The 25,555-nt window shown below is 39.0% G+C and overlaps 1 protein-coding gene across 2 annotated transcripts; it reads left to right on the plus strand.

Moving 5' to 3' along the window:
• Positions 1 to 134: 134 nt before the first annotated feature.
• HEATR3 (HEAT repeat containing 3) lies at positions 135 to 24,932 on the plus strand. Of its 2 annotated transcripts, none has more exons than XM_067302566.1 (15): positions 135 to 278; positions 1,447 to 1,619; positions 2,408 to 2,495; positions 3,587 to 3,699; positions 5,525 to 5,634; positions 6,407 to 6,547; positions 7,365 to 7,648; positions 8,330 to 8,420; positions 11,529 to 11,686; positions 12,734 to 12,816; positions 13,076 to 13,212; positions 15,717 to 15,805; positions 16,622 to 16,765; positions 16,866 to 17,042; positions 18,001 to 24,932. In XM_067302566.1, the coding sequence occupies exons 1-15, from the start codon at positions 135 to 137 to the stop codon at positions 18,118 to 18,120; spliced, it is 2,052 nt and encodes a 683-aa protein (XP_067158667.1). In that variant the 3' UTR covers positions 18,121 to 24,932. The 2 variants fall into 2 exon arrangements, with proteins under 2 accessions (XP_067158667.1, XP_013796530.2); XM_013941076.2 differs by lacking the exon at positions 135 to 278 and adding an exon at positions 990 to 1,012 and having other exon boundaries at positions 18,001 to 19,217.
• Positions 24,933 to 25,555: the final 623 nt, after the last annotated feature.

Consider the following 25,555-nt stretch of genomic DNA (forward strand, 5'->3'; position numbering starts at 1 on the left):
CGCGGCCGGGGCCGGGGCCGAGGCTCGGGCCGGGGCCGGGGCCGGGCGGAGGCTGGAGGCGGCGCGGCGCCTGCGCGGGCGGCCACGTGTGTGCGCCGGCGCCGAGGGGCGGCGGCGGCGGCGGCGGGGCGGCGATGGGGAAGAGCCGGGCGCGGCGGTTCCGCCGGGCGCCCTTCTGCCCCGGCGGCGGCGGCAGCGAGGCCCCCGCGGGCGGCGGGCGGCGGCGCGGCGCCGAGGGCGGCCCCGGGGACGAGCCGGCTGCGGAGCTGCTGGAGAAGGTGAGTGCGGGGCGGCGCGGCCTGGCGGCCCCGGGCTGCCCGGTGCGGGCGCGGGGGCAGGGGCAGGGGCAGGGGCAGGGGCAGGGGCAGGGGCAGAGGCAGAGGCAGAGCATCGCCGGGCCGGGCCGGGCCGGGGGCACCGCGGTTTCGGTGCGCCTCGTGTGGGCGCTTGCCGGCGGGGAGCAGGAGGGAAAAGGAGCGCGGAAGCCCCGCGAGAGAAGCTGCTGAGAGCAGATACCGCGCTGAAAGGCTGCGCTCGGCCGCCCGCTCGCCGTGCTCCGCTGGCCTGGCCTTGAGCGTCGCTGGCCAAAGAGGCGTGTGTTACATCGGTGTCAGAGGTAAAAATCTCTGTTTTCCTTAATTAAGCCCTGTTTGTTCACTTAACTGAACTGATTGAACGAGTCACTGCTTCGTTATTTTCGCAGACTAACTTTTCAAAGCCAAAAAGTAAGTATAGAAATACATGCATGCAGGAGTGGGGATGTACTGAGACTTCTCTGTCTGTTTTCAGTGGGGTGGGAGCTGATTTACCGCTCCTTCCCACTCCGTTCTGCAGATATGTGCCTTCTCCGTTACCTTTCCTCAATAAAGGAAATTCCATAACCTTCAGTTCTGCTATTTTATTATTTTTATGGTTAGCAATTCTAATATCAAACCTAAATTTCTTTGTTGCAGTGCAAGCCAGCGTTGTGTTGTGGACATAGAGACCATTTGCTCCTTGGCGTCTTATGCAGGTGTATTTGTGGTGAAGACTATTATGTCTTTGCCTTTTTTTGATTCTTCAGACTTTCTTTAACAGTATCGTTTCTTGTGTCCATCATGTTCGTTTGATAGTATTTTTCCCCACTCGTGTGCATTTTCTTCTTTTTAGCATGGTCATCAAAACTAGAAATGAGGTCTTGCTAGTGTCAAATCTGTGTCTAAACAATGGTTCTCTTGTTAAACAGCCAGAATAAGATTCATCCAGTCATGTAGTTAACACACATAACCCGGGTGAGAAATTAAAATATTTATGGAAGTTAGAATCTCTTGATTCTATTTAGAAGTGAAAAAACAGGAGCTACAATGCTGTGGTCTGCAAATCAAAAGGCAGATTTTTTTTTTTCCGCTCAGTAAAACCTTCCAGCTTCATTTTTCCCCCAAATCTACCGTGCTTGTGTCTCTGCAGCTACAGCATCCAAGTGCTGAAGTGAGAGAGTACGCCTGTGCCAGTATTTCCAAACTGTTGCAGCAGAAGCATGTAATCCCAGCCTTTTTGCAGAGAGATGTTGTCCGCTGTTTGGGGCCTATGCTGCTGGATCACAGTTTAGCTGTTCGTGAGACAGCTGCAGGGGCTCTCCGGTAAGCAGTTATTAATATTCAGAGTTAGAACGAGGTACTCTGGGCCTGGTAAATAAGAGCGTGGGTTTCTACTGTTCATGAACTGGAATGTCAATCTCTTGCTTCGTCTCTGTTATGATTAAGCATGCATGAATCCCCGTATTGAGATCCACAAAAGAGCGGCCTTTCTTGCTCCAGCAGGGTGCCGCGAGGCTTTCGTAGCAGGAACAGGCTTTGGGTTAGTTACTATCATTTTACCTGCTTGCAGTGGAATGAATTGTTTTCTGTCCTTAAGTTAGGAAAAACCCTGTTGTATGAAGCAATACAGACCATCTGAATGCTGTTGGTATAGTATTTTTTGTCCTGATAACATTGCAGGAGCAGTGGATTAGTTAGAAAATGCAAATAGCTAGCTTTTTGAGAAAACTTGTAAATATTTGACAGCATTGTTTTGAGTTGCCATTCTGAGTTCAGACCAACAACTTGCATTACATGTGCAAAAATATGTTACCATTTGCTTCAGAAATAGAGCTAGTTTGTGATGTATCTTATACTCGTTGAGTAATTAACTGACAGAAGTCATATTTTAGTTCAAATAAGTGGGTAAGTGAAATCTGTTTTGTTTTTTAACACCAAACTTATTTTTTGTTAGAAAGGTAGAAGACTAAAGTTACTGATTAAGCAGATACATTTCATTTTAAAATGGATCATAACCTTAAGAGAAAAAATATTAAATGCTTTTTTTTTTTTTTTTTGGAAACATTCCTAGAAGGTATTGTATCTGATCCAAAGTGTTTGATCTTTCCCAGAAATCTCAGTGCTTGTGGAGGATTTGAAGTCTGTGATGACATGGTGACAAAAGACATCATGACACCCCTTGTCGCACTTCTGAAAGAGGTGTGTTTGTTTTTATTCTGATTTTAAAATTGATCTAGTCATTGAATTATCCTTGTCTCAAAAATAGTTCCATTTTTGTAGCTATTTTCAAGATAAGATCTTTAAAAGAGCCTTGTGGTAGATTTAATAGTGTTTCTTTACCTTTAGGAATGTAAATACCATACATTTTGAATACCAGCCAGGTGGATTCATAGAATACATCTTATCATTATATCATTAGAATTTGCTAAGTAAACTTACACTGCTACAACTCTTACTGTGCAACTTCTTGAAAGATAGTACAGAAATAATTCTAGAGATTTCAAGCAAACACTTGTTTCTGCTTCCTGGCCCACTAATATGGGTCCATGATGATGTTTGCTGCCTAGAATGATTTTTGCATAGATGGTCTGGAGACTTTTAGTCTTGAATATTAGTCAAGACAAGCCTATTCTGTCAGTCAGTATTCAGAGCCAACATTTATGTTGCATCATTTTTCTGCTGAGTTTTTTTAGTAAACAGTGTTGTCTAAATCAGTGCTTTCATTTACAGCTGGGTAGTTACTGCTATTGTAATAATCTGTATTGAATTTTTTCTTTGGTCCAGGTGTTGCAGTGCAGTTTAGGGGTTGCACTGATTTTTGTCTCCTTGCTCTTCATATGAGCAGCCTTGAGCAATACCATCATTGTCTCTATGTTTCTTCCCCATTACAAAATACAGGTAGTAGCATTATTGTGAAGCGTAGCAAGATACATAGCTGAATTAGTTTATGTGGTTAGAACTATTGAAAATTACATAAAAACTGTACTAACAAGAAGCAGCATTTCAGGTTCTAAACTTGCTAAGTATTTGTTTAGCAAAAAAAATGCTTCGGAAGACTATCAAATGCAAAGCAAGTACTGTAAGAGAGTCTGTTTCTACCAGGGAGAGAAATCAATGATTCAATTCCATTATGGCCCAGTTTTCATAGAGAATAGGAAAATAGTCAGGTTTGCTGCTACTAAACACTTGATGAGAGATCTCTAAATTTTCTCTGCTTTGAAAGTTTTAGGTTTTTGTTCTTTCTTTTGGCTTGTTTGTTTCCCAACCCCAGTTTTCTTATTTGATTGTAGTGTAGCGCTGCACTAGACGCTAATCAGCTCTCTCCAAAGAAATGCAGAGAAATGAACAAAAATTACGTTGAAGACATAGCCAATGAGGCTATTAACTTGCTGTGGAATGTGTGGTAAGTTCCGTGTTAACATTGCCCTCTTAGAAGAGCTAAATCAGATTGCTCCTGAAAACGTTTTACATGATAATTGAGGCAGAAGGGAAATAGCTCTCCTTGCAGGGGAAGATTATTCAGTTGCTGATTCTCACTTCTGGTCATGTTGCTCCTACTTGTGCTTTGCATAATAAATGGCGAGTCCTCATCTGATCTGAAATATGTTTATCTTCTGTTATAGATTGCTTTGTAAGTGAAGGATTTTAGAAGTGCACAAAGTTGGTCATTTGTTTAAGGAGTGTGACAATTTTATTTCCATCGATTGTTCACCCTAAATTCTGATACTGTTTTCTGAAAGTGTTCTGTCAAAGTCTCTTTGAAGACACTTGTACAGTTTGGGTTCTGTGGTCTTGCATGCAGTTCCTGTAGATCCTTATTGTAATATGGGAGATGGAAAAAATTAATTTCCTATCAGTGGACTCCATTGCCCTGGGAATATGAGGAGTTCTTCACTTCTTCCTCCCTGTGCAGGTCTTCCCAAAGTTTAAATTAAGTGTTTGGACTAACTAACCTTTAGTGACTCAGGCACTGATACAAATCTACTCAATTATGTGACAAAGAATGCGAATGGTTCCATGAGTAATTTGCATTAGAAACATTGGGCAAACAAAGAGAAATAGCAACACTATTAATACAGATATAGCTATGAACATTGAAGCAATGCAAACTTGTGCTAAAAGTTCTCCTTGAACTTTGTTTTCTTGCTGTTGATTTTGATTCAGTATTTTAGCAGCTCCATGTTGTTACACACTTCAGTCCGCATAGAGTTTGTCTTGTACTATACAGTACTTCAGAGGAACTGCCTGTATGTCTGCCTATATGGAATGGCTGCTGGCTTGAGGCCTTATTTCTAAATCTGTTTTTTTCATGACTGAAATCTAGAACAGTACAGAAACTGCTTTCTCGGCACCTTATGCAGAATATATGACCCCTGGTTGTAACTCTGACTCGACTATCCATTTTAGTGTTCATTTCTTTATTGCTTTTGCAGACGTAAGTGCTTTGGAACAGGACCATGTTCTTTAAGTGTGCTATAAATCACTTCTGTATTTTGAACTCTGTGGCAATGATAGTGAACCACTGGCATCATTGCTAAGTTTGGCACTGATAAAACTTGGGCTGGCATTGATGCTGAGCCATAATATTTTAAAAAATAAATTCTTGAGGAGCCACGTAGCTAGTTAGGTCCCATGCTTTGAGTTTGTCTTGTATTAATGTTCTAGCATAAAAATGGAAATAGCTGTAAAAATTTGAAGAAATACAAGTCCAGCTAGTTAGCCGATTACATGGTGCATTTTTGTATTGCTTCAGCATGCATTTCTGAATGTCAGGTAGCAATCAGTTTTCTAGAGTAAATGAGTACTTAGATGTGAGAGGCAACAGCCCGTTCTCTGTTATCAGTGGGTTTGTGGATGAAGGCTTCAGCTGGTGCAGAAAGCCCCAGTCTGGCTTGCAGCTGGAAGCTGTACTGCCTTTTACGCTCGTGCTGGTCTGTCTGTTTGCATGAGACTGTGTTTAGGCTAATAAACTCCAGAACAAAGTGTGAAGAAGTAGCTAACAGAAGCCAGCTTTGCTCAAAGGTATCCAGGGTATTCCAACCGCTCCCCACTTTATGAAGAGTTCACCATAACCTCAGTAATGAAGGATAGCTCTGGGACTAATGTGTAATTCTTAGACGGGTTTTTAAAATACAAATGCTAGAAATGCTGAGTACATGTTACTTAAAATTTTATTACAGTAAGTTTTTCCCTGGAAATGTATTTTATTAATCTTTTTTATGTGATAGTGAATGCAACAATACAGCAGTATCCATATTCAATAAAGAAGGGTGTCTGGAGGCTGTATTACATTATATGAAGAAATTTTCCACAAATGTGGATCTGGCTATTTCAGTAGGTAAGTGGTAAAAAGAGAAGATAAGGATCTAAAGATTTTTTTTTTCTTTATTATATGAATGTAACATTGATGTCACATTCATTGAATGATGCACCTGCCTTAGTGTTATTTAAAGTTCACACTGAATATAAAATTTTAAATTGCTTTTCTGAACAGTAGATCATTCAGAAGTTGACATCTGTTTTGCTTGTTTTCAGCCCAAAGGGGAATGGCATGTTTGGTGGTTACATGGGAGGAAAAGTTTTGTGGAAAGAAAGTGTGTTGAGGGAGGCTGTTCTTCTGTTTTGTTTTCTGTTTTTTGTAATGAAGAGTTTCTCTTGTAGAGCAAAGGACATAATTAACTTGAAAAAAAAACCCAATGAAACATCTCCTTTCACTTTGAACATATTTTTATCAGTATTATCGCTACTATAGTCTTACAATGGTCTTACTGTTGTATGTACTTGCCACATTTTTTGCTGTTTTTCCTAGTCAGTATCCAGTGGAGAAACTGATTTTTGAGAAGCTGAAATGAATATGGCTAGTCCCATGTCTGGCATGATACTGTCCTCACCTGTTTTACATACAGTCCTGCCAGAGGACGTCTTTTAATGTACAACATGATTTGTGAAGGCCTGTGTCATATCATTACAATATGGTATTGTATCAAGCTGTTTTTTCCTGTGTTTGTGTTTCATTACCCCAGCTTTCAGGAAGATAATGCTTTCTCATTAGGAGAGTGAAAGCTACTGTTGGGTTTGTTAATTAATTATTCTTTTTTTATTTGCTACAGCAAACTGCTTACAGGCAGTGACAGAGGATAATCCCGAACTTCTTTCTTCATTCAATTCCTCTGCACAGCAAGTACTGGAAACTGTTATGTTGTGTCCAGAGAGCACAATGAAGCATATCCTGTTGAGAACACTGATAGCAGGTACAGCATCTGAAGAGATCTGTTTGTTTTGTGATGGATGGCACTGGTGGCAAGGGAGGGAGCAGAAGGCTTAACCTCTCTATCATCTTAACTCTGCTATCATCTCAACATCTAATCGTGATGATATCCTAACGCTGGCTATAAGCAAAGCCTGGACGGATTGTTCATAAGGTTATTTTTGCCTCTTGAGATTTTTGTTTTCCTCTGTTTCGGAGTGAAATATACCCCAAATATCTGAAACTAGTTTTAAAACTGTCTCAAATACTTGATTCTGAAGTCAATACCTGTTTAACGTGATTTTTTTTTTTTAATGTTCATTTGGTTTTCACCAGTAAAATGAGTCAGTAATAAATAGTGTAGGAATTGTCTTGATCTTACCAAGCGTAGGCTTATTACCTCAAGCTCTCTACCTAGCATTCCTCTTTCTACCTCAGATGATCGGCCAGGCTGATTTTTGGTTCTGGAGTATAAGAAATCTGTTTAATTTTGAGAATCCTTAAAAAGTGGTTATCTCATAGGGGTTTGTTATCTGAGGTAAAAAGCATCATCAAGATTGCCCCATATAAATATTCTGTGTATGCTTACATGCTGAAATTGAGCTTAAGGTCTGGCCACAACAGACAGATTAGCATGTGAAGTTCTGAACAGAAAAAAAAAAATGCAAGCCTATAAAGAAAAGACTTGATGATTTGTACTGAAATATAAGCACTGCGTATTTTAACTAGTGGAGGCTGTGTCCTTAGAAAATAAATGGCTATTACAGAGCTGTGAATTGAGTATTTTAATAATTTTCATATTTCAACTGTCTCATGTTTAGGCACTATGTGGAATATCAAGGACACCATTCCACCAGGCAGCCTGGCAAGCATGGTTAATGCAGTCTTGAAGGTTTTCTCAGAATCATTAGAAGTAGATGCTGGTGAAACAATTATTCGTATGAATGAAGCTGAAAAAAACAGGTTAAAACTTGCTGCAGAGGCAGAAACTGAGGAAAATATGAGTGATGTTATAGACAACTGTGTTTTGAGTGAAGACGATGAAATGGAAGAAATACCAAAAGGAAAAGTCAGAAGAGAAAATGACATTTCAGACCTACTTCCAGTAAGTATAGCTGACTGGCTCTCAGAGAGCTTGGTGCATCTGACTTGTTCTTAACTGAGTGTTAGCCAGAATAACTAACTAATAATGTTACTGATCTTATTCTCACAAGTGGCTTGACTGTTTTAGCTAAAACTTCAAAGCTGAACGTGGAGAATTTTGTTACAAATGGTTGAAATGTCAAGTGGCACAATACAGATGATAAGAAAATGTGCTTTTCTTGTATTCCTCTAGTGGAAAGTTTAGGCCTGACACTTACGTATAGCTAGCACAGGAAGTTCCTGATCGCTGCCTAAGGTAAATGAGACGTCTAATGGTTGTAAGTGTTAAGTCATGTGTAGAAACTGCAGAGAGCTTAACAAATGCATATTGCATGCATGGGGGGAAAAAAGAACCAGAAATAAGTGTAGGACTTTACATTTTGTTAATTCCTTTGCATTATGACCTGCGTTAGTGCAGGTAGGATTTTTAAATGTAAAATTTGTTCACTGGTACAGTTGAAGCATCAAATAGAAGTAAAGATGACAGGTTAATGCCTCTTGTGAAAAAATAAATTGGCTTGGGGTGGGATGGTGTTTCCTAGTGGCTGGGTTGTATTTTTCACTGACAGCCTAGCTACTTTAAAGTGCTCTGAAATGTTGTTTTCCAAAATTAAATTTGGTTCGTCTTTTTTTCTTTTTTTAGTCTGATAAGTGGGAGCTGAAAGAAGTGACAGCCTTACTGATGGCTCAGCAGACTGCTCTGGAAGTCATCGTTAACATGTGCTGCAGCGAAGGTCTGTAGGAATCTCTTATTGCTAGTGTTGTGCGGTCTTTTGTTTCTGGAATAGGTCATGTTTAGTTGGCTATTTGGTGATCTTAACCTTTGAGGGTGAATGCATGTAGATTTGTGGTCCCTAATGCCCTCATCTGATTGAGAATCACAATAATAATGACTATTACTAATTTAAGTATATATTTTTTCCTCATTTAAATAATTTATATTACTTAAGTATATTTTTCTGATACAACAAAACCTGTATGAATTAGAGTAAGGTTTTCCTCTAATGTGCCCGTGTTTAACAGACAAAAAAAAAAAAAAACTTGTGCAGAATAGAAATTTCGTAAAACATACTGTAACCATTTTTTTGTTAGGGAGTTAGAGCACAGTCTGACAGTTAATCTGATACAATATGACTGTGAATTCTGTTGCAGGACTGGGGCATCAGTTTTTTTGAAGCAGAGTTTGCTTTTCTTGTTTGGGATTTAGTTTTGATACTACAAGTGTTGCAAAAGGAGGAGGAGAGACAGCTTTACATGCAACTCTTGACAGCAGTACAGATTTGGGTTGTTCAGAGTTCCACCTTTATGAGCTCTCCTGGAGGAAAAAGAAAAGCTGTTGCTCTGGCAGGAGGTTAGGAAAAAGATATTCTGTATCTTCTATGAACTCTGATATTCAGTTTTCTTAGCTTTTCTCCAAATCATCAGGAAAATAAATAAATGATTTTCAAACTCTGCTTAAAAAAAAAAACAAAAAAAACTGGAAATTGTAATTACTAATACAGTTCCTAAGCCTGATAAAAAACGTAATTGTGTAGGAGATAACTTTGTAAGTAGATCTTTCAGTTTCTAATAAAAAACTCAGTAATACCCAGATATTCCCAATGGTGATTTTTTTTCTTTTACAGCGCAAGGAAATTCTGCACCTAGTATATGAAGCTCCTTTCATAACTGCATTTCTCATCTAATGAGCTGTAATTCATAAGCTCTCCCCTTTAATTGGAAAATCTCTTGTGGATAAGCTGCATATTCTGCCATTCACTCAATGTAATGTAAGGTTGATTGTGTTGTATTTCACTACAGTACTTTACCCATTCATGGGCAGACAGAAATCTAGTCTGTAGGAATTAAGAGGAATCCAGAGGCAGCTGTTCATTTAATTTTTGAGTCGTGTGAGGACTAAAATAGCTTTAGCCATTATGCTGAGTTCATGGAAACACTCAGCTTGCCACAGAACTAAGGGAAATAACTAGACTTGCAAGTGAGATGTTTTACTGAATCTTGGCTGGCATTTGGGAGGAGAAGCAGGGAGCTCGCCCCATTAACGGTGACACAGGAAGGAAGTCGGGAGACTCCAGCATTGCTGTCCAATTTGTAGGCCATGGGTGACCAGCACTAGTTAAGATGGGTTTACCACTGGAAAAGCTTCTGTATCTCCATCTGATATGGAATAAATCTGGTCTTAGGTATGGGCTAATGTTCTAGAGTCCGGTTTTTGCTCTGCCCCGTGTCTTCTCACTCACTGCAAACTGTGATTTAGCTGCTGTTTTCTTTGTTGTTGCTGAATTGCATGTTTAGCTAATGTCATTTTTATTTAATTTTCAAAGAAGAATTTTTTTCTTTGCTTTGTAAAGATGCAAATGGAATTTTTTTTAGAAGAGGCAAGAGATTGAATGAAGGGGAGGGGGGGAGGATCTGCTTTTTTCATTCTTATTGCCAGAATGGAGCAGGGCGTTGGGTGGCAGTGCATAAAACAGAATGGTTTTCTCTTGCAAAGGCTATTAACACCAATGTATTACAGTTGTAGAATTAACTGGATATTACCATAAGCAAAAAAAAGTTGCCCATGTGATCAAGCAACCACAGCTTAATGAATTAATGTGCATCAGATAAACAGCCTTTAAATATATTCTTCACCTTTAAATATATTCTTAAGCTACTGCACTGTGCATTCATTTATACCTCTGTTGTTATATTTTAAGTGAATGTATTTTACCTTGCTTTTGCCACAGAAAAAGTGTGTGGCTATTGCAGTACAGCTACTATAGTAACTGGATCACGTATGATTGTATGTTGGCAGACAAAATTACGTGGGGGTGGATCTAATTTTTTTTTCGTCACAGTAGTTAGATAGCCTGACCTATTTATGCAGGCAGAACTTTCATCTGTCAATGAAGAGAATCATTCCAACATGTAGACTTAGGACTTGTGTACACACCAATTTTGTACCAGTTAAAATGTAACCAGGTTTAAAACAACTTTAGATAAATCAGTGTAAACCCTGTGGACATAGATATATCAGCTTAAATATATATGACCAACTTAGCTTGTGCTTGTCAGGCCAAGTCAGCCTTAAGCCATGGGCAGATATTCACTCTGCAGTAGCTGTGCCAGTTGATAATATTACCTCAACCTTCCTCCAGATTTTAGAGTATTGCACTTACAGATCTGCTAGCAGAGTAAATTGTGTAAATGTTCCTTAACCTAGTTTAATTTGCATAGAGTGTGTTACCTGAAATGGTGAACAAAGATGATTTGGATGGCTCTGGCTACCTTTGCCTGTCGTACTGTCCTTCTCCCTGGCCTTGCTGCGTGGACAGTAACATCTCCATCCTCTCCAGTTAATGCCAGAAGATGACATCTGTCTGTGGCCTCAGTATTGCGAGAGAAAACAGTTGCCTTAAACTGTTTACAGTAGTTAGGAAAAACAAGTTAAGTTAAACTGGTATATTTGAATACCTGAATCCACCTGTGAAAAGTAAACTGGTACCATTCAAGTTTAAATCTTAGTAAATGTTTCACGAAGTGTTTCTGTTATACCTTTTGGATATCTTTAAGCAAAGCGTAGTTAATATCAGCAAGTGAAATGTCTGTGTGTGGAGAATATCCCTCATAAGAATACTTGTTCCCTGAGTGAATGTAAAATAAGTATTGTAATAAAAAAGTTTAAACAAAAATGATACGATATTTATAACTGTGGCTTGATGGCACTTGCTTTTGTGTGGACTTCATGGAGCAGTAGACCATAAAGACTTAAACCAAGAGTTGGTGCCTTGTATAAATCAGATGTGGGGTACCTATTGCATGAGTGCTCTTATATTTAATAGTCTATATTCTGTTCTCAGATCCCTCTGATGATGAATGGGAGGAACTCTCCAGCAGTGATGAAAGCGATTTGTTTATGGAAAATTCATACAATGAGGGCAGTGGGCTGCTAATGTCACCTCTATGCCTCTCTGATGAGGTTAACTCAGCGTTTCTGAACTACCTCATTCCAAAGAAGGTACTGTCTTTTATCATCTGTTGGAACTAAAATATAATCTTTCCTTTGTGCCTGATTTGTATCCTAGGCTAGGCAAACAAATTATCCCAATCCAGCTGGAAAGATCTTCTTAAAATCACTTTAGCTTGCTCTTTTTTTTCTTCTTTTTTTTGTCCTCGAGATGCAGTGCAATCACATGACTTGATTTGACCTAAATAACTTCTTCATATAAGTTGGAATAGAAGGTTTTTACGTTTCAGAAACCTGATGCATTTTTTTATTTATTTGGCTTTTTTAAAACTATAAAGGTTATTTCTTGATTTGGACATGAAAAGGGTTACATGCAAAAAGAAAGGGAGCATTGAGTAGAAGAATAGCTGCCAAATTTCTGTGCTAGCTAAGTGAGGTCGAGGTAATGTATGTGAGCGACACTAGTCAGTATTGGAAAGTGCGTGTTCCTCTTTTTCCCTGTTCTGTGCGTAATACGTGAAGTACAACATTTGACCCTGGCAAGAACTCAAATTCTTCTTGTTTCAGAATTGTTTTGTTCATTCTTACTTGGGGTTGTAAAGGTAAAATTCCTCATTTGAACTAGTTATTACACTGGTTCAGCAGTGTGACAGAATTCTGAACAAAAATGTCAAGATGTGAGATGAATAACATTCAGGGGTCTTTGTATTTACTAACAAGCGATGCAAGTTTTCTCGCAAGGTCTTTGGGCTGTGCAGCTATCTGAGCATTCTGTAGCAGAATATCTAAGAAGATCTAAAAAAAAAAAGAACAGGAGAGACTTAGAAAATTGCCTTCTGTACGGTTGGATACTTAAAATATACTATGCTAAACTCAGTCTATAATTGCATCATATATGAGTAATTGAGGAAGTTTCTGGCATTTTCAGCAGGTGAGACTTCTGCTACCTAGAGAACTTTGAAGAAAATCATATTTGAAATATGTAGTTTGAGGTACCTGTTTGACATTAAACTAAAATTTCTAACTTTTCCCCTGTGCACTTCAAAAACAACCAAAAAACCCAAACTTTGTTGCTAAACCTTTTTTTTTCCCCCCTAGATTCTTGAAAAAACTGCTTTTCCGAACAGTGTTGCTCTAGACATCTGTATGCACAATCCATCTTGGAAACCATTAATTAAAAAGTAGGCATTTTGTTGTCTCTCTTACTATTTTTCATGTATATTCAGTTGTTACAGAACTCTTAGAAGGATTGTCCATCTTTGGGTTGCTTTAAGATTTGGATAATGCAGATCTGATATGTGATTTGCAATAGGGAGATACAAATATTTGTGTAAACTGCACAGTGGATCACAGTCTTACTTAATTCAAGATCCTTGTCTGAATGTCAGCATTCATTTATGAAGAGATCTGCTAAGTGCGTTGCTTGTTTGTTTGTTTCAGGCTGAACACAGTGCAGTGTAGAGCTTTGACATGTCTTCACAGCATTTTATTAGTGTCAGATGTGGATTGTCTCGGAGGAGCTTCAGCACTTCAGTCACTTGCACAGCATCTCTCACAGCTAGTCTTTTCTAGAGCGGGTAAGCCGTTTAGTAAAGAGGGCTTGCTGGCCTATATCATATAGATATAAGATGGCCAAGCATATTATTAAGTGGTTTTAATGCCATTTTATTAATTTTATACCCTTGGTCTTCAAAACAAGGGTCCTGAATGCTGGAAACATGCTGACAAAACAGTGTATCCTGATGTAATCTGTTTATCCAGATTGCGTCCTGAGCAAGCATGCTCCTCATGAGAGGATATGCTTTACATCTATGTGTGCAAACGGAAAGCTAATGGATGAACCCTGCCTTGCTGTGAGACCAGAACTGTTTTGCTTGATATCATATTTGTGATAATAGCTGTTTTTCACCAATCAACGATTTTATCATGAAGAAGACGAGACATTTTCCTTTCAAATGTGCCGACTAACCTAAACAGCCACCTGAAATGAAGGGTATCCAGCAGTCTTTTATATCACTTTTTTCCCAGAATCTTAGGAAATTATCAAAAATGGTTGTTGTAAAAATCTCCAGAATGTGCATACTTATTACAGTGGGAAAGATAGCAGCCTTTGTGTCTCCAGAACATGCATTATACATGTGGTCGTATAGCTTTATTGAAAATATAATAAGAAAGTGTGCAAAATTCTTGAGACTAAATATCAAAGCTGCTTATCAGACTTCCTGCTGTGATGTTGATCTGACTTGAATGCAGAAGGCAATAAATTGGATAATTTCGTTTTTCTAAAAATGACAATGTTCTGGAATATCAAACATATCCTGGTGGATGCTGTAATGCATCCTCTGTAATTCCTCCAAGACACATTACGTCACAGAAATATCATGATGGCTTCCCCATAGATCTGCTAGTATCAATACTAATGAATGGTCCAGTACAGATAGGCAGTAGTTAGTTTTGCCAGCTACCTCCTGTCATCTCATACATCAGATTAGTGTCATTCCAATAATACCATTGGACCGTTTACCCTGTGATCTGTGTGTTACTGACATTAGAGAAGCTGATGTTGGTACTTAAAAAAAATGTAAGCAGCTGATTTTAGATTGATGATCTGGTTCCCTAATGGGCTGCTTCATCTAAAACTATTCTAATAATGTGTTTTGTTTTAAGATCAGTTATATGGCATGACTCTACAAAAAATCCACAGATATTCCTACAGGCTGGAAAAGTCTGCTGATTCTCAAAACTGACAAAAAAATCTTTTTCATAAGACAGATCTGTTGAAATCTAGTATATGCATTACTTTTTCATTTCCAGTCTCTTAGAAGCTTGAGAAGTGGGGATTTCTTCCATTCTTTTGAGTGTCTTCATTTGTAGCCACAAGTGTGGTGTGTATAGTTCTTACTCACTGTAGTATAGTTCAACATGGTATTAATAGATGCTCGAAAATGCATCTGCCTGCAAAACGCACTCTTTTCTCCGAAAGTCATATTAAAAGCATGTGATCTATCTATGGAAACGTTATGACTAAGAAAGCGTATTTCATGAGAGCATAGTGCTTGAAGAACTAAAATGCAGGAAATGAAAATAAATATGAAGACATATGTGAGAAAGTGTATGTAAAATATTTGCCTGTCTCATGCTTGAAGAACAGGACTACAAGGGCCTACATGTTATACTTAGCAATAGTCAGAAAGTTCTTAGATGAAACTTGAGAAGTGGCCAACTGAAGAGAGAGGGTAATAATAAATTAGTTTAATGGCTCATGTCCATTTTTGTTAATACTTTATATATATTTTTTAATAGTTAAATGCTATCTAACAGAAACTGCCAGATATAGCAGAGAAGATACCAACATGTGGTTAGAAGGAATTCTGTGGTTTATAGGGTCAAAAAGAGGCATAAAGACCTAGTTGCTTAAATGGGAAGGAAGGAGATGTGCATTAAATTGTCAAGAGCTTCTGCTTCTGGAATAGTCCAGAAAATAAGAACACACTAGAGGAAAAAGTTTTAAGAAATCTAGAGTATGTATCAAAGATGATAGCTGGTACTGATGAATAGTAATTTGTTGCTAAACGAGAATAATGCAGTGTTTGAACTGTACATTTCTGAAGGTTATTGAACCATAGGAAAATATGTTCTTTACGTGAACTGGAAACAGTCCAGTGCTCGGGGAGTCTCAAAAAGCCTGCTTGCAAGACATAGGAAGGGAGTTAAGTACCCAGTTAGCTACTGTAGTTTTCTTAGTTACAGTATTGTGGCCAACATGTGATACTCGGTTTTTAAGCTTCTCTTCTGTGATAGTTTGTACCATATGTTAGGTCACATAAGTGTCTTAACCAGGGATGTGTCTGAAATTGAGGACCATAAATAACTGCGATCTAAGCTCCAGGTGCAATAAATACTGAATTCAAAATAATCACTATGGTTACAACTTAAAGACCAGTGTCTGAAAATCTAGCTTTTCCTGTTTGTGGTAGTACCTGGAGGAACAATTAAGGGATTAAGGCATTCCTATTTTTTTGCTTCTTATATCGTTCATCTTCCTGTTTAACTTTTGGCTTTGGTTTCAATTTTTTGACAGAATTCCCTAAAGACACAGAATTCCTGGAAGCCATAACTAGTGCTTTGAGGGCTCTCTTACAAACAATGGCATCAAAGAGCATCTCCCAGGTAAAAGGTTTCAAACTCATGTTCTGGTAGATTCAAATTCATGTCAGATTATGCTGGAAAGCTTTTGAAACAAAACTGTTTAAATGAAGTGCTAAACTCCTGTAACTGTAAACACTGAAAGTACAGATTTAACAGCGTTCAACCTCCGTGTTTTTCATGGATCTGCTAGGAACAGTTTATTTTATATATAGCCTTCAGAATGTGTAAACAAGTGAAAGGTATTTTGAAAGCAAAATAGCAATCCGCACCATGTAGCATCTTTGAGATGGGTATAATGACAAGGTTTTTTGTTTGTTTGTTTTTTTACTAAATTAGCATCCAAAAATGTGGATTCTTTATCTGCTGATGACATGCAGTTGAAGCTGGTTGTCTTTCTAGAATCTTTGTCAGACATAAATTAGTGAGCTAAATATAAGAGTGAAGCGTAATAGTTCGTTATACAAGATGTAATAATAGATGGTTTGCTGGTCCTTTCTGGCTTTAAACTGTGAAAATGAATTTCTGTATTGTATGTTGTAATGAGCTGGAAATAGCTATTGAGCTAGGTAAATTTGTGAAAACACCTTTGGGCTTGAAACTTTTTCCCTTTGGCTTTGTGACAGCCTTGATTATGTTCTGGAGGAAATAGTTTAAGAAGTTGAAAGGGAGAGTTTAACTGTTCTCTTGCTCATTAGATTTTCAGGATTCATGGTTTTTGTATTGCTTCTCTGTTACAAGTTTGCCTGTTTTTTCTGTAGAAGCAAATGATCCAAATGTCTTACTTGGAAGCTTCCCTGGAAGTGTAAATATAGATGTGTTTTCTTCCTTACTAAACAGTGTATGACTCCTGAGCAGCTAATCGCTTTATGTGAAGCTGGAATTCACAGCAGCAATTCCAGTGTTAGAGTCAACGTAGTTAGCATCCTTGGAATTTCTGGCAGTGTCCTGGCAAAAGCAGAAGATACAGCTGAAACACTAAAGGTGAAAAAGCAAACTTTTCATTTCAAGCCTGAAGCTGCTTTGGTACTTTTTTCAATTTTTTTAAACACTGATGAAAATCAATTTTTCTTTTTTATTTCAGATGATTGGAAAATTTCTTCTTGAGGTTGCTATGAAAGAGTCTTCTCTTGTAGTAGCAGGGGAAGCCTTGGATGCACTTTTTGATGTGTTTGCAGATGGTAAAGAAGCAGAAAAGGCAGCAGTACAGATTAAGTTGCTCCCAGCACTGAAAGAATTTCAACCAGTATTCAAAATGAGGGTAGGCATCAAATGCAGCCAGCTCAGGGTCTCAATACACAATGTGGGTTAAGTTTTGAGATCTGGGCTGCTAAAAGAGATAATTAAGCAGGAATATATTCATCTATAAAATGGTGAAAGCATTGAAGTTCCTGCTATTCTGCTTTAGAGGAAAGCAAATACACTTACTTTGCAGTTTGTGTAACCATTAAGGTTACAGTGTAACATCTGCATTACACCATCAGCATTATTGATGTCCAAATCACAGTGTTTTTCTGAAACCATTGCAAAGTGAATCCTTTAGATGTCTCTGGAGGAGGACCAAGTACAGCTAATTTGGAGGGAAAGGGAAAGGAAGAAGTCCCTTCTGAAGTTACATCGACATCGTTTGGTTTTAGCTTGCTGTAGTTGTGGCTGGGCATTTTTGTTCTGTTGCTGGTTAATTAAAATAGATCACGTATTCTGTATTTTCAAGAGTTACACAACAAAACTTCTAAGCTGTAATTTTAAATGTCTTTGACTTAAAGAACAACCTTTATTGCACTGTTTCTTTAGTCAGATGAAGCCTGTAGACTGACTTTCATAGTCTTAAAGTCAAGCACTGTGCATTTCAAATACATAACGAACAGTGCTACAGTTGTTTAATTCATTAGATATGCAAGGTCTTTTATTAAAATAGATACAGAAAATAAGTGTATGTTTCAAATTTATGACTGAAGTAGGATGCCAGTGGTATTATGGCCAGATATAGGCAGTAATGATGTATTATAGTAAAATGCTGTATTATAGTAAAATGCCTTGTGGAATGTATTGCTAATCTTTGATCTGTATATATGCATATGAACATGTTATTTTGGAGTTCTCAAGAGGGATGAGTATCATGGCTTGCTAGAGGACATATACACAATTGTTATAAACTTAGATGACCTAACAGAAAAAAACTTCTATATTAGTAAAGTATATATGTTTTGGTTTTACAGATGCGAAAAGAAGGCAAAGGAGAATATAGTGCAGATCAGCTCTGTGTTCTTGACAATGTGAAGATGAATTTGAGAAGATTCATTGCATATCAGGAGACACTAGTGAAAAACCCAACTTGAAACATCAAGGAGCTTTAAATTAAGGTTTCCTTTACTGAATAATGTTTTCCAAAAATATAACCATTTTGGCTTCTAAAATTTGTTGAGCAAAGCAGTTTTGCTTTCATGTTAATATATATATATTTTTTTACATTCAGTATTTTTATACTTCTGGGTTGATGCAATATGAAAGTAGCGTCAGCATAAAAAAGAATAGCATTACTTTGAGATTAAATGTTAGCAGTGATAAGAATGTGCTCTTGCAGTCCTGAGATCTGTAAATAGCACTACTGTCAATGTTTAGAAATCCTCGTGTATCCTGGCAGAAAATTATCATTGCATGAAAAATTAATTTAAGGAATGTCCTCAGTTATGTGCCAGATTAAGAAAAAGCAAAAAAAAAACAAAACAAAAAAACCACCCCACCAACCCTCTGAGATATTTTCAGGGAATTCATCAGTGGCAGAATGCTTATATTTGCTATTTGTTCTTACCTATTTCTAGAATTGCACAGGCACTTATGGCAAGTTTCCCGAGAGAAGTGTATGACAAGTATGTAGATTACTGTCAGCACTTGGATCTATTGCTACTTGAGGTTTATCAAAGAGAAAACTGTCTCAGATTCATTTATGACAAATTCAGTAGGGTAGGCTTTTACTGTGGAAATCAGTTTAAGAGGATCCTACTCTTAAACATAGTTCTGTTTTTACTGTATTTTGATTGGTATTTCAGAAAATCAAGTCCGCTAATTTACCTTCTTCCTTGTAATTCTACATTAGGATAAGTATGAATTCAGGGAAGTAGTAAACCTAATAAAGAAAGATATTTTTTATGCTGAGTTATTATCTAAAATACTTTTATAATTGCTTAAAGTGTCTTTTCAATATTTATGATAGACACTTTTAAAGTGTAAAACTGTTTTTCAAAGAAATGTCACTGATTCATGAAGATTTTATGTGGACCTTCATATATCAAAAGTTTCGCTTTTGTTTCTATGAACAAAATATTGTATCAAGTACACTTTTTTTAGAAAAAATACAAGGTGGAAGAAATTGAAGCACAACAAAAAGTTGTAATTTGAACTTCAGTGCTGAGGAAAAAAATTAACTTGTTTACGATGATTTTGTTTGTGTTCTTTTCCTTTAAAATCCATACAGTGGGGTACACATCCAGAACTGTTTTCTTGTGACTTCTGAAATGGGACTTTTTTTTTCCCTTCCGCCATTAACCTGCTGCAGTAGCAAAGGCATCTAGTTTTGGGCAAAATTTTGCTCACAGTGTTAGGCATGGAACTACAAAGATCAAATTTGTTTGATTTGTTAGATTTCGGTCTCTTTTAGACTAGAAAGCAGGCTTTAGGACTGACTGGATAATTTGCAAATAACTAATTTTGTGAAATTCTGACATTTTTTGCCAGGTGAAAGAAGGTGAAAAATGAATTTAAACAACTGCACTGCCTGAAAAAAAGCCCTGTTCTTGCTGTTGCTTTTCAGAAGTTAGATTAAAAGTGTGATGTGATGCCTGCTAATAAAATGAGTGAGGGAGTGAGTGTCAGGGATCAGGAGGCTCTAAGACAGTTGAGTTTGGGCATTGAAAGTACCAGAGAAGTCCTAAGGAAAATGTAGCGATTTAAAGGATATCCTGGGATTCAGTGGGGGCAGCCAGAGAAGACGGTCGGTGTATAACTGCTGAGGAAAGAATAGCTAGGTGGATTATGGCATAAGACTGCACAGTGTGTGGATTTTAATCCCAATGTTAGTAATACTTGCCGTATACTGAGGATAGTATAATATTAGCCTGATTAAAAGGAGCTAAGAAGAGCAGGGCTTCCTTCAGAGTCAGATCAGGTTGTGCAGGCCTTGTTCAGTCCAAGTTTGAGCATCTCCAAGGATGGAAATTCCACAGCCTCTCTGGACAACCTTTCCAGTGCTTGACTGCCCTCACTGTGAATATCTTTTTCCTTAAACCTAGCTGGAATTCGCCTTGCTGTCAAATGTGCCTCTTGTCCTTTGCCTGCACACCATGAAGGAGAGTCCAGCCACATCTCCTTTTATTACCCCCATCAGGTAGTTGAAAACAGCAATTATATTCCCTTTTCCTCATGGCCAAACAAACCTAGCTCCCTCAGACGTTGACACATCATGTGCTCCAGCCCTCTGACTGTCTTGGTGGCCGTCCGCTTGATCTGCTCTGGTGTGTCAATGTCTGCCCTGTATTGGGGGCTCCAAAACTGGGCACAGTACTCCAGATACAGTCTCATGAGTGCTAAGTAGAGGGGAATAATCACTTCTCTTGACCTGGTGGCCATTCTCCTGCGAATGCAGGCCAGTATTTGTTAGCATTCATTGCGACAAGGATGCACTGCTGACTGCTGTTCCCCTTGTCCACTAGGACCCTTAGGTCCTTCTCTGCAAAGCTGCTCTTTGGTCATTCAGACAGCAGCCTGTCCTGTTTTCTTGGATTATTCTGTCCCAAGTGTAAAACGCAGGCATTTTACATCGGGTTTAGCAGTCAGAATCTGGTTCCTGGGGACTGTTAGAATGATTAAGTGTATGTTATTTTTTGTTTAGTTTCTATTTATGTCACTAATGGGAAGAAATGTTTCATCTTCAATACAAATCTTAAAGTTGCAGATAAATATATAGATGATAGGGCATCCACTAGAAAGCCTGTTTTTTTTTTAATATGATCTATCAGGCCCTCTTTTTTTCCTTCAAGTTAAAAGACAGACTGTCATTTAGAACCTAACTACTCCAGCAGTAGGAATTCATGTGTTTTTTGGGTTTTTTTGCTATGCAGTAATCAGTTGAATATCTTAAAAAATAAAAATCAAACAAACAAACTTCATTTTTGTCATAGAAGGATGGATGTGTAGTATTATAGACCATATCTCTTGCAGAAGTAAATGATTTAATGTTTAAATACTTGTTTCTATCTTCTGGTACACATGCCATTTCTAGCTAATAGCTAAAAGAGTAATGAGGACATATGAAGGCATTTTTGTTTCTTGTGAGCTTGTACTAAAACTCCAATATATAAAAATTAAAGTAGTCCCTTCACCCTTGGAGCACTTTGCTGGACCTATTCCACTGAGTGTAGGTAAAGACTGGCAAGCTGGCCGTTCCATCTCCAGGTCACCAAATGCTAAGGGAGTGCTGTTACTCTTGTTTTTTTTTTTGCTGCTTTGTGTTACTTCATCACTAATATTAATGAAATTTATATGTGATTTCTTAACATCCCATCACATGTAAGATTTTTAGCAGTCTGCCCTTGCCAGTGGTCCATAGCAAAAGGGAGCCCTGATCTTCCTTTGAGATTTCTGTGATATTGCAGTTATTAAATAATATTTAGCCAACTGCATACTTCAGAGTCCGTATTTTTGTTTTTCTGTTGAATGAAGAAAATCTTACTCTACTACCTGCCTAGCTACCAGCTTTGTGTAGCTTGCTCTTGGTGTCTAATGGAGGGCTTGTGACTGAATATGAGATAGTAATTCTGTATGTTAATTTAGAGAGTATGTTCTACTCATAAGAAACAAGATGTAAGATCGCAGGAAAAGTAGGCAAGACAGTGAAGAGGCTAGTTATCAGTGATTGAGAGAAGTGTCAGATCATGACCTAAAGAGAAAAGAGATGTGTATGTACAGAAAACTAAATTGTAAGATAGGGACTATAGAAATTGTTGTAACACAGTTGAGAAAATGATGCCAGCAGAAGAAAAGATGGTGTGTGGCAAAAATGAAATGTTTGAAAGACTCTTGGCACTGACTTATTTAAGTAGATTTAAGGTAAATGGGAGATGGATAATGTGAAGACAAGATTTTTGACAGCCTACAAAGACAAAGCCAGATCTTGGAGATCCTTTGAGGGTGGGAGAAGTTGGACTGATCTAGACAGTGTGGCATAAGTAAATAGATGCTGTATGTGCAAGTATACGTCATCAATTCATGTGATCACACAGATTAGACTGATATCAGAACAGGTAGCTGAAACAGTATTTGTTTGCTTCTCCTGGCTCCTAAAATATTGTCTGTCTGATGGGGTGGGGGGGGGAGAAAAGGAAAAAAAATGCAATCATTTTAAAATATGGATTGCTGCTTTATCAGTTTCCCTGTCTGACACCAAGCACAACAGAATCTTGCTCTGGATTGAGATTTTATGCCGTAATATATGTTTAGCTGAGTGGGTTTATGACATTAAAAAAAGAGTTTAAAGGAAGACAAGCTCTCTGCTTCCCCACCTTTTCAGAAGCAGTAGGACAGGTAGCATTTGCTGCTTTTGTCCTCTTTGCAGCCTGCAAAGTGTTGAATCATAGACTGTGTAGATAAGGAGTTATCATTGCTATGTGGTTTTGTCTTTACTCCCTATGAAAAGAAACAAGTGGCAACATTTAAACAAACATTTGTTATGAAGCACTATTTATATGTCATGCCTTGACATTCAAAACACATAGTTTAACTATTTGAGATTTGTGGTGTGTTAGGGTTTTTTTTAATACAGCCTTTTTAAGATTCTGCTCTCTTAGACGAACAAGAATATCTTAAACTACAAATTACCTTGTTTTTACTTTTGTATTTTGAGTGAAAATGTAAAAAAAAATTAGAGCACAATAGAATCACAAAATGAGAACTGTAATCTGAGAACAAATTAATTTAAAAACAGTTTGTAGTTTAAGTATTGTAAATGAAATGTATATCTTGTGGAATATTAACATATAACAACCAACCAAAAATACACATAAACTCAAGTTCTCTTTCCTTAATAAGTAATTTTCAGTGAAAACATTCTCAGAGGATTGGTTAGAGGTATCTAGCCTTACAATTTCTGTTGCATATTAAAATCCAGGAAATGGTAGTGGTAATTGAAAATCATATAATGGTTCCTTTCTGGCACACACGAAATGAGCTAATGCTCCAAATACAGTTTACACTGGACTTACTTTTAAGATACTTAACATTGTTAAGATAATTGGCAAAAACCGAAAACTGACGATCACAGCAGATCAGGGAATCTGAAGTTTTTCCACACAGGCTGAAACATGGTGTTTCTGTGTGAAGAAGCTTGTACTGAGTGTTTTTTTGTCTGCTCTCCTAAGAAATTCAAACTGTTAACTTTTGTACTTTTCAGGAAAAATAGCATACATTTAAATCAATTCAGAACAATTTCACTATAACTTCATTTTGTTTCTGTACTGTTTTCATAATTTCCTTATTTCTATGAGAAGCATTTTGTCAGACGTAATTCAGTGACCACATAAAAACATAATTTGAGACTTGTACACAAAGGATATGCCAAGACACCGGGTGTCAGGAACTCCTTGTGTTACTGTTATATTAAGGGCTTAAAATCAAACCTCTTGGGAACTGAAATAAGCTATCATTGTAATTATTCTGTATGCTGTTGGAACTAGTGTGGTTGTTACGTGGGACTTTTCAACACGGAGGAATGGCTCTGATACAGCCATGGGCGCTGTGGGGGACTCTGTCAGAGGGGATGGTGGTCACATAAATGCCTCTGTCACTGCTAAAGACTCGTCTTCTCCCAGTTTTGTGTTTCTGTTCTGAGAAAGAATCTCTGCTGGGCTTCTTTGTTTTCTTTCCCCTCTGACACATGAATTTTCTTGAACTTTTAAGGAAAAGTGCATTGGCCTCTTTGTCCCCCTTGTTGGAGAGTGAAGGGCACTTCCAGAATTTAACTGAAGAAAGGCTGACTCAGCTAGACAAATGCGTGTTTCTAAATAACCTGAGGACTTGTCTCTTTCTATTAAGTAAAACAGTTAAAGTTCAAGATTATGACTAAAAAAGTCACTTTGATTATATTCTTTTTTTTTTTTTGCTTTGTATACACTCTAGGTCCTAATATAATGCCTTTGTGATATTACATTGCACAGGGTAGTCCTGGCTTTATTTGCTAGGGACTAGCGTTGCCACTGAGAAATCCTGTAAATTAGTAAACCTCAGTCCTGCAATAAAACTTGTTTACCTTTATATGCTGAATGTAAAACAAGTCATGCTGGATTCAGATTTTGCAGAATTAACTTAATTTTTCAAGCCCAGATATTTTTTATGGTACTATTATCTCTCTAGGGGTAACCTTTAAATCTCTCTTTTTTTTTGAATTAGGCTTTTGCTCACCTTTTTCCCTTTTTTTTTTTTAAAAAAAAGCTTATGAAATGAAAGCTATTTCCTTGCATCTTTTATATAATAGGAATATCAGTCTTCATCTTTTTTCTGATATGCCTATAATTCTCAGAGTAATTGAAGAATGTGAGTATTGGAAAATACCCCCTCATTTGGGGTGTTTTTTCCCAATTTTGAGCTGTCAAGTCCCCCTACTTTCCATTCAGCTTTTGAGGGTAGTTCAAGGTACAGATCCTCATTTTCAAAGCAATTAGTGGGTCAAGTTGCATCAAATGCCAACTTTCACCCTAGCGTAGGTGGATTTCTCTTGGATGACCAGACCAGACGTCGTACCGCAAGAGGAGAGGCCGAGGACACAATGTCCTTGGTTGTCCTGCTCTTGGATGTTGGGGGATGGCTGGCTGGGACAACGCACGCAGCTTGAGACGTGGGCTGTCACCAGGAAATGCGGTCCAGACTTCTTTGCAAACGTTCCACCTCAGGGACTACTTGAGACACGTTTTCTCTCCAAACCCACGTTCCTAGCAGCAAATCCTGCCCCACACAATTCTGAAGCTGGGGAAAAGGAAGCACCAGCCCAGCCTTGCAGCGGGCTGGAAACTTCCCAGCTGCTCATCCATGAAGGGGGTTATAGGGCTGTAGGATGGAAATAGTAACAATAAAATTGAATCTGCCTAGAACTTGTTCCACTAAATTTTGATCTCTGCTGCGTTGTGTAGGTAGTATGTTTTTCTGTCAGCAGAAGCACGGGCTGTACGACTGTGGCACCTCAGCTCTCGTTTCACCTCCCTGCGAGCCGAGTGAAAGCGAGGAAGCCCCCAAGGTGTTCACGGCTATCGCAAAAACGGGTTTTCGGGGCGGTTTCGGTGGCTGTGGCCCGGGCGTGAGCGGGGGCACGAGGGCTGGCTGCACGGGGTGGTGGGGACCGGCCGCCGGGGCGGTGATCTGAGGTGGGCAGCCGAAGCCCGGCGGGCGGTGGGGCGCCCCCGCCGCGGGCCGGGCCGGGCCGGGCCGGGCCTCGCCAGCGCGCGGCGCCTTCCAGCACCTTCTTCCCGCGCGCCGCAGCAGCAGCCGCGCCGCGTGCGGCCCCGCCCCGCCGCCGCCTCAGCGCCGCTCGCGGCCGCCCCCCGCCGGCCGGGCGCCGCCCCGCCCCGCCGGGCGCTGCTGCCCCCTGCCGCCCGCGTCGCCCCCGCCGCCCTGCGCGGGGCCGGGGCCGCGCCGCCGCCGCGGGGGGAAGCGGCGGCGCTCAGAAGCCCCGATCTGGGGATAAGGGTCTGCAATGAGGTCGCTGTGGGCTTCCCCCGCTCGCTCGTCCCC

The sequence above is a fragment of the Apteryx mantelli genome, chromosome 10, assembly GCF_036417845.1.
Source record: "Apteryx mantelli isolate bAptMan1 chromosome 10, bAptMan1.hap1, whole genome shotgun sequence".
NCBI lineage: Eukaryota > Metazoa > Chordata > Aves > Apterygiformes > Apterygidae > Apteryx > Apteryx mantelli.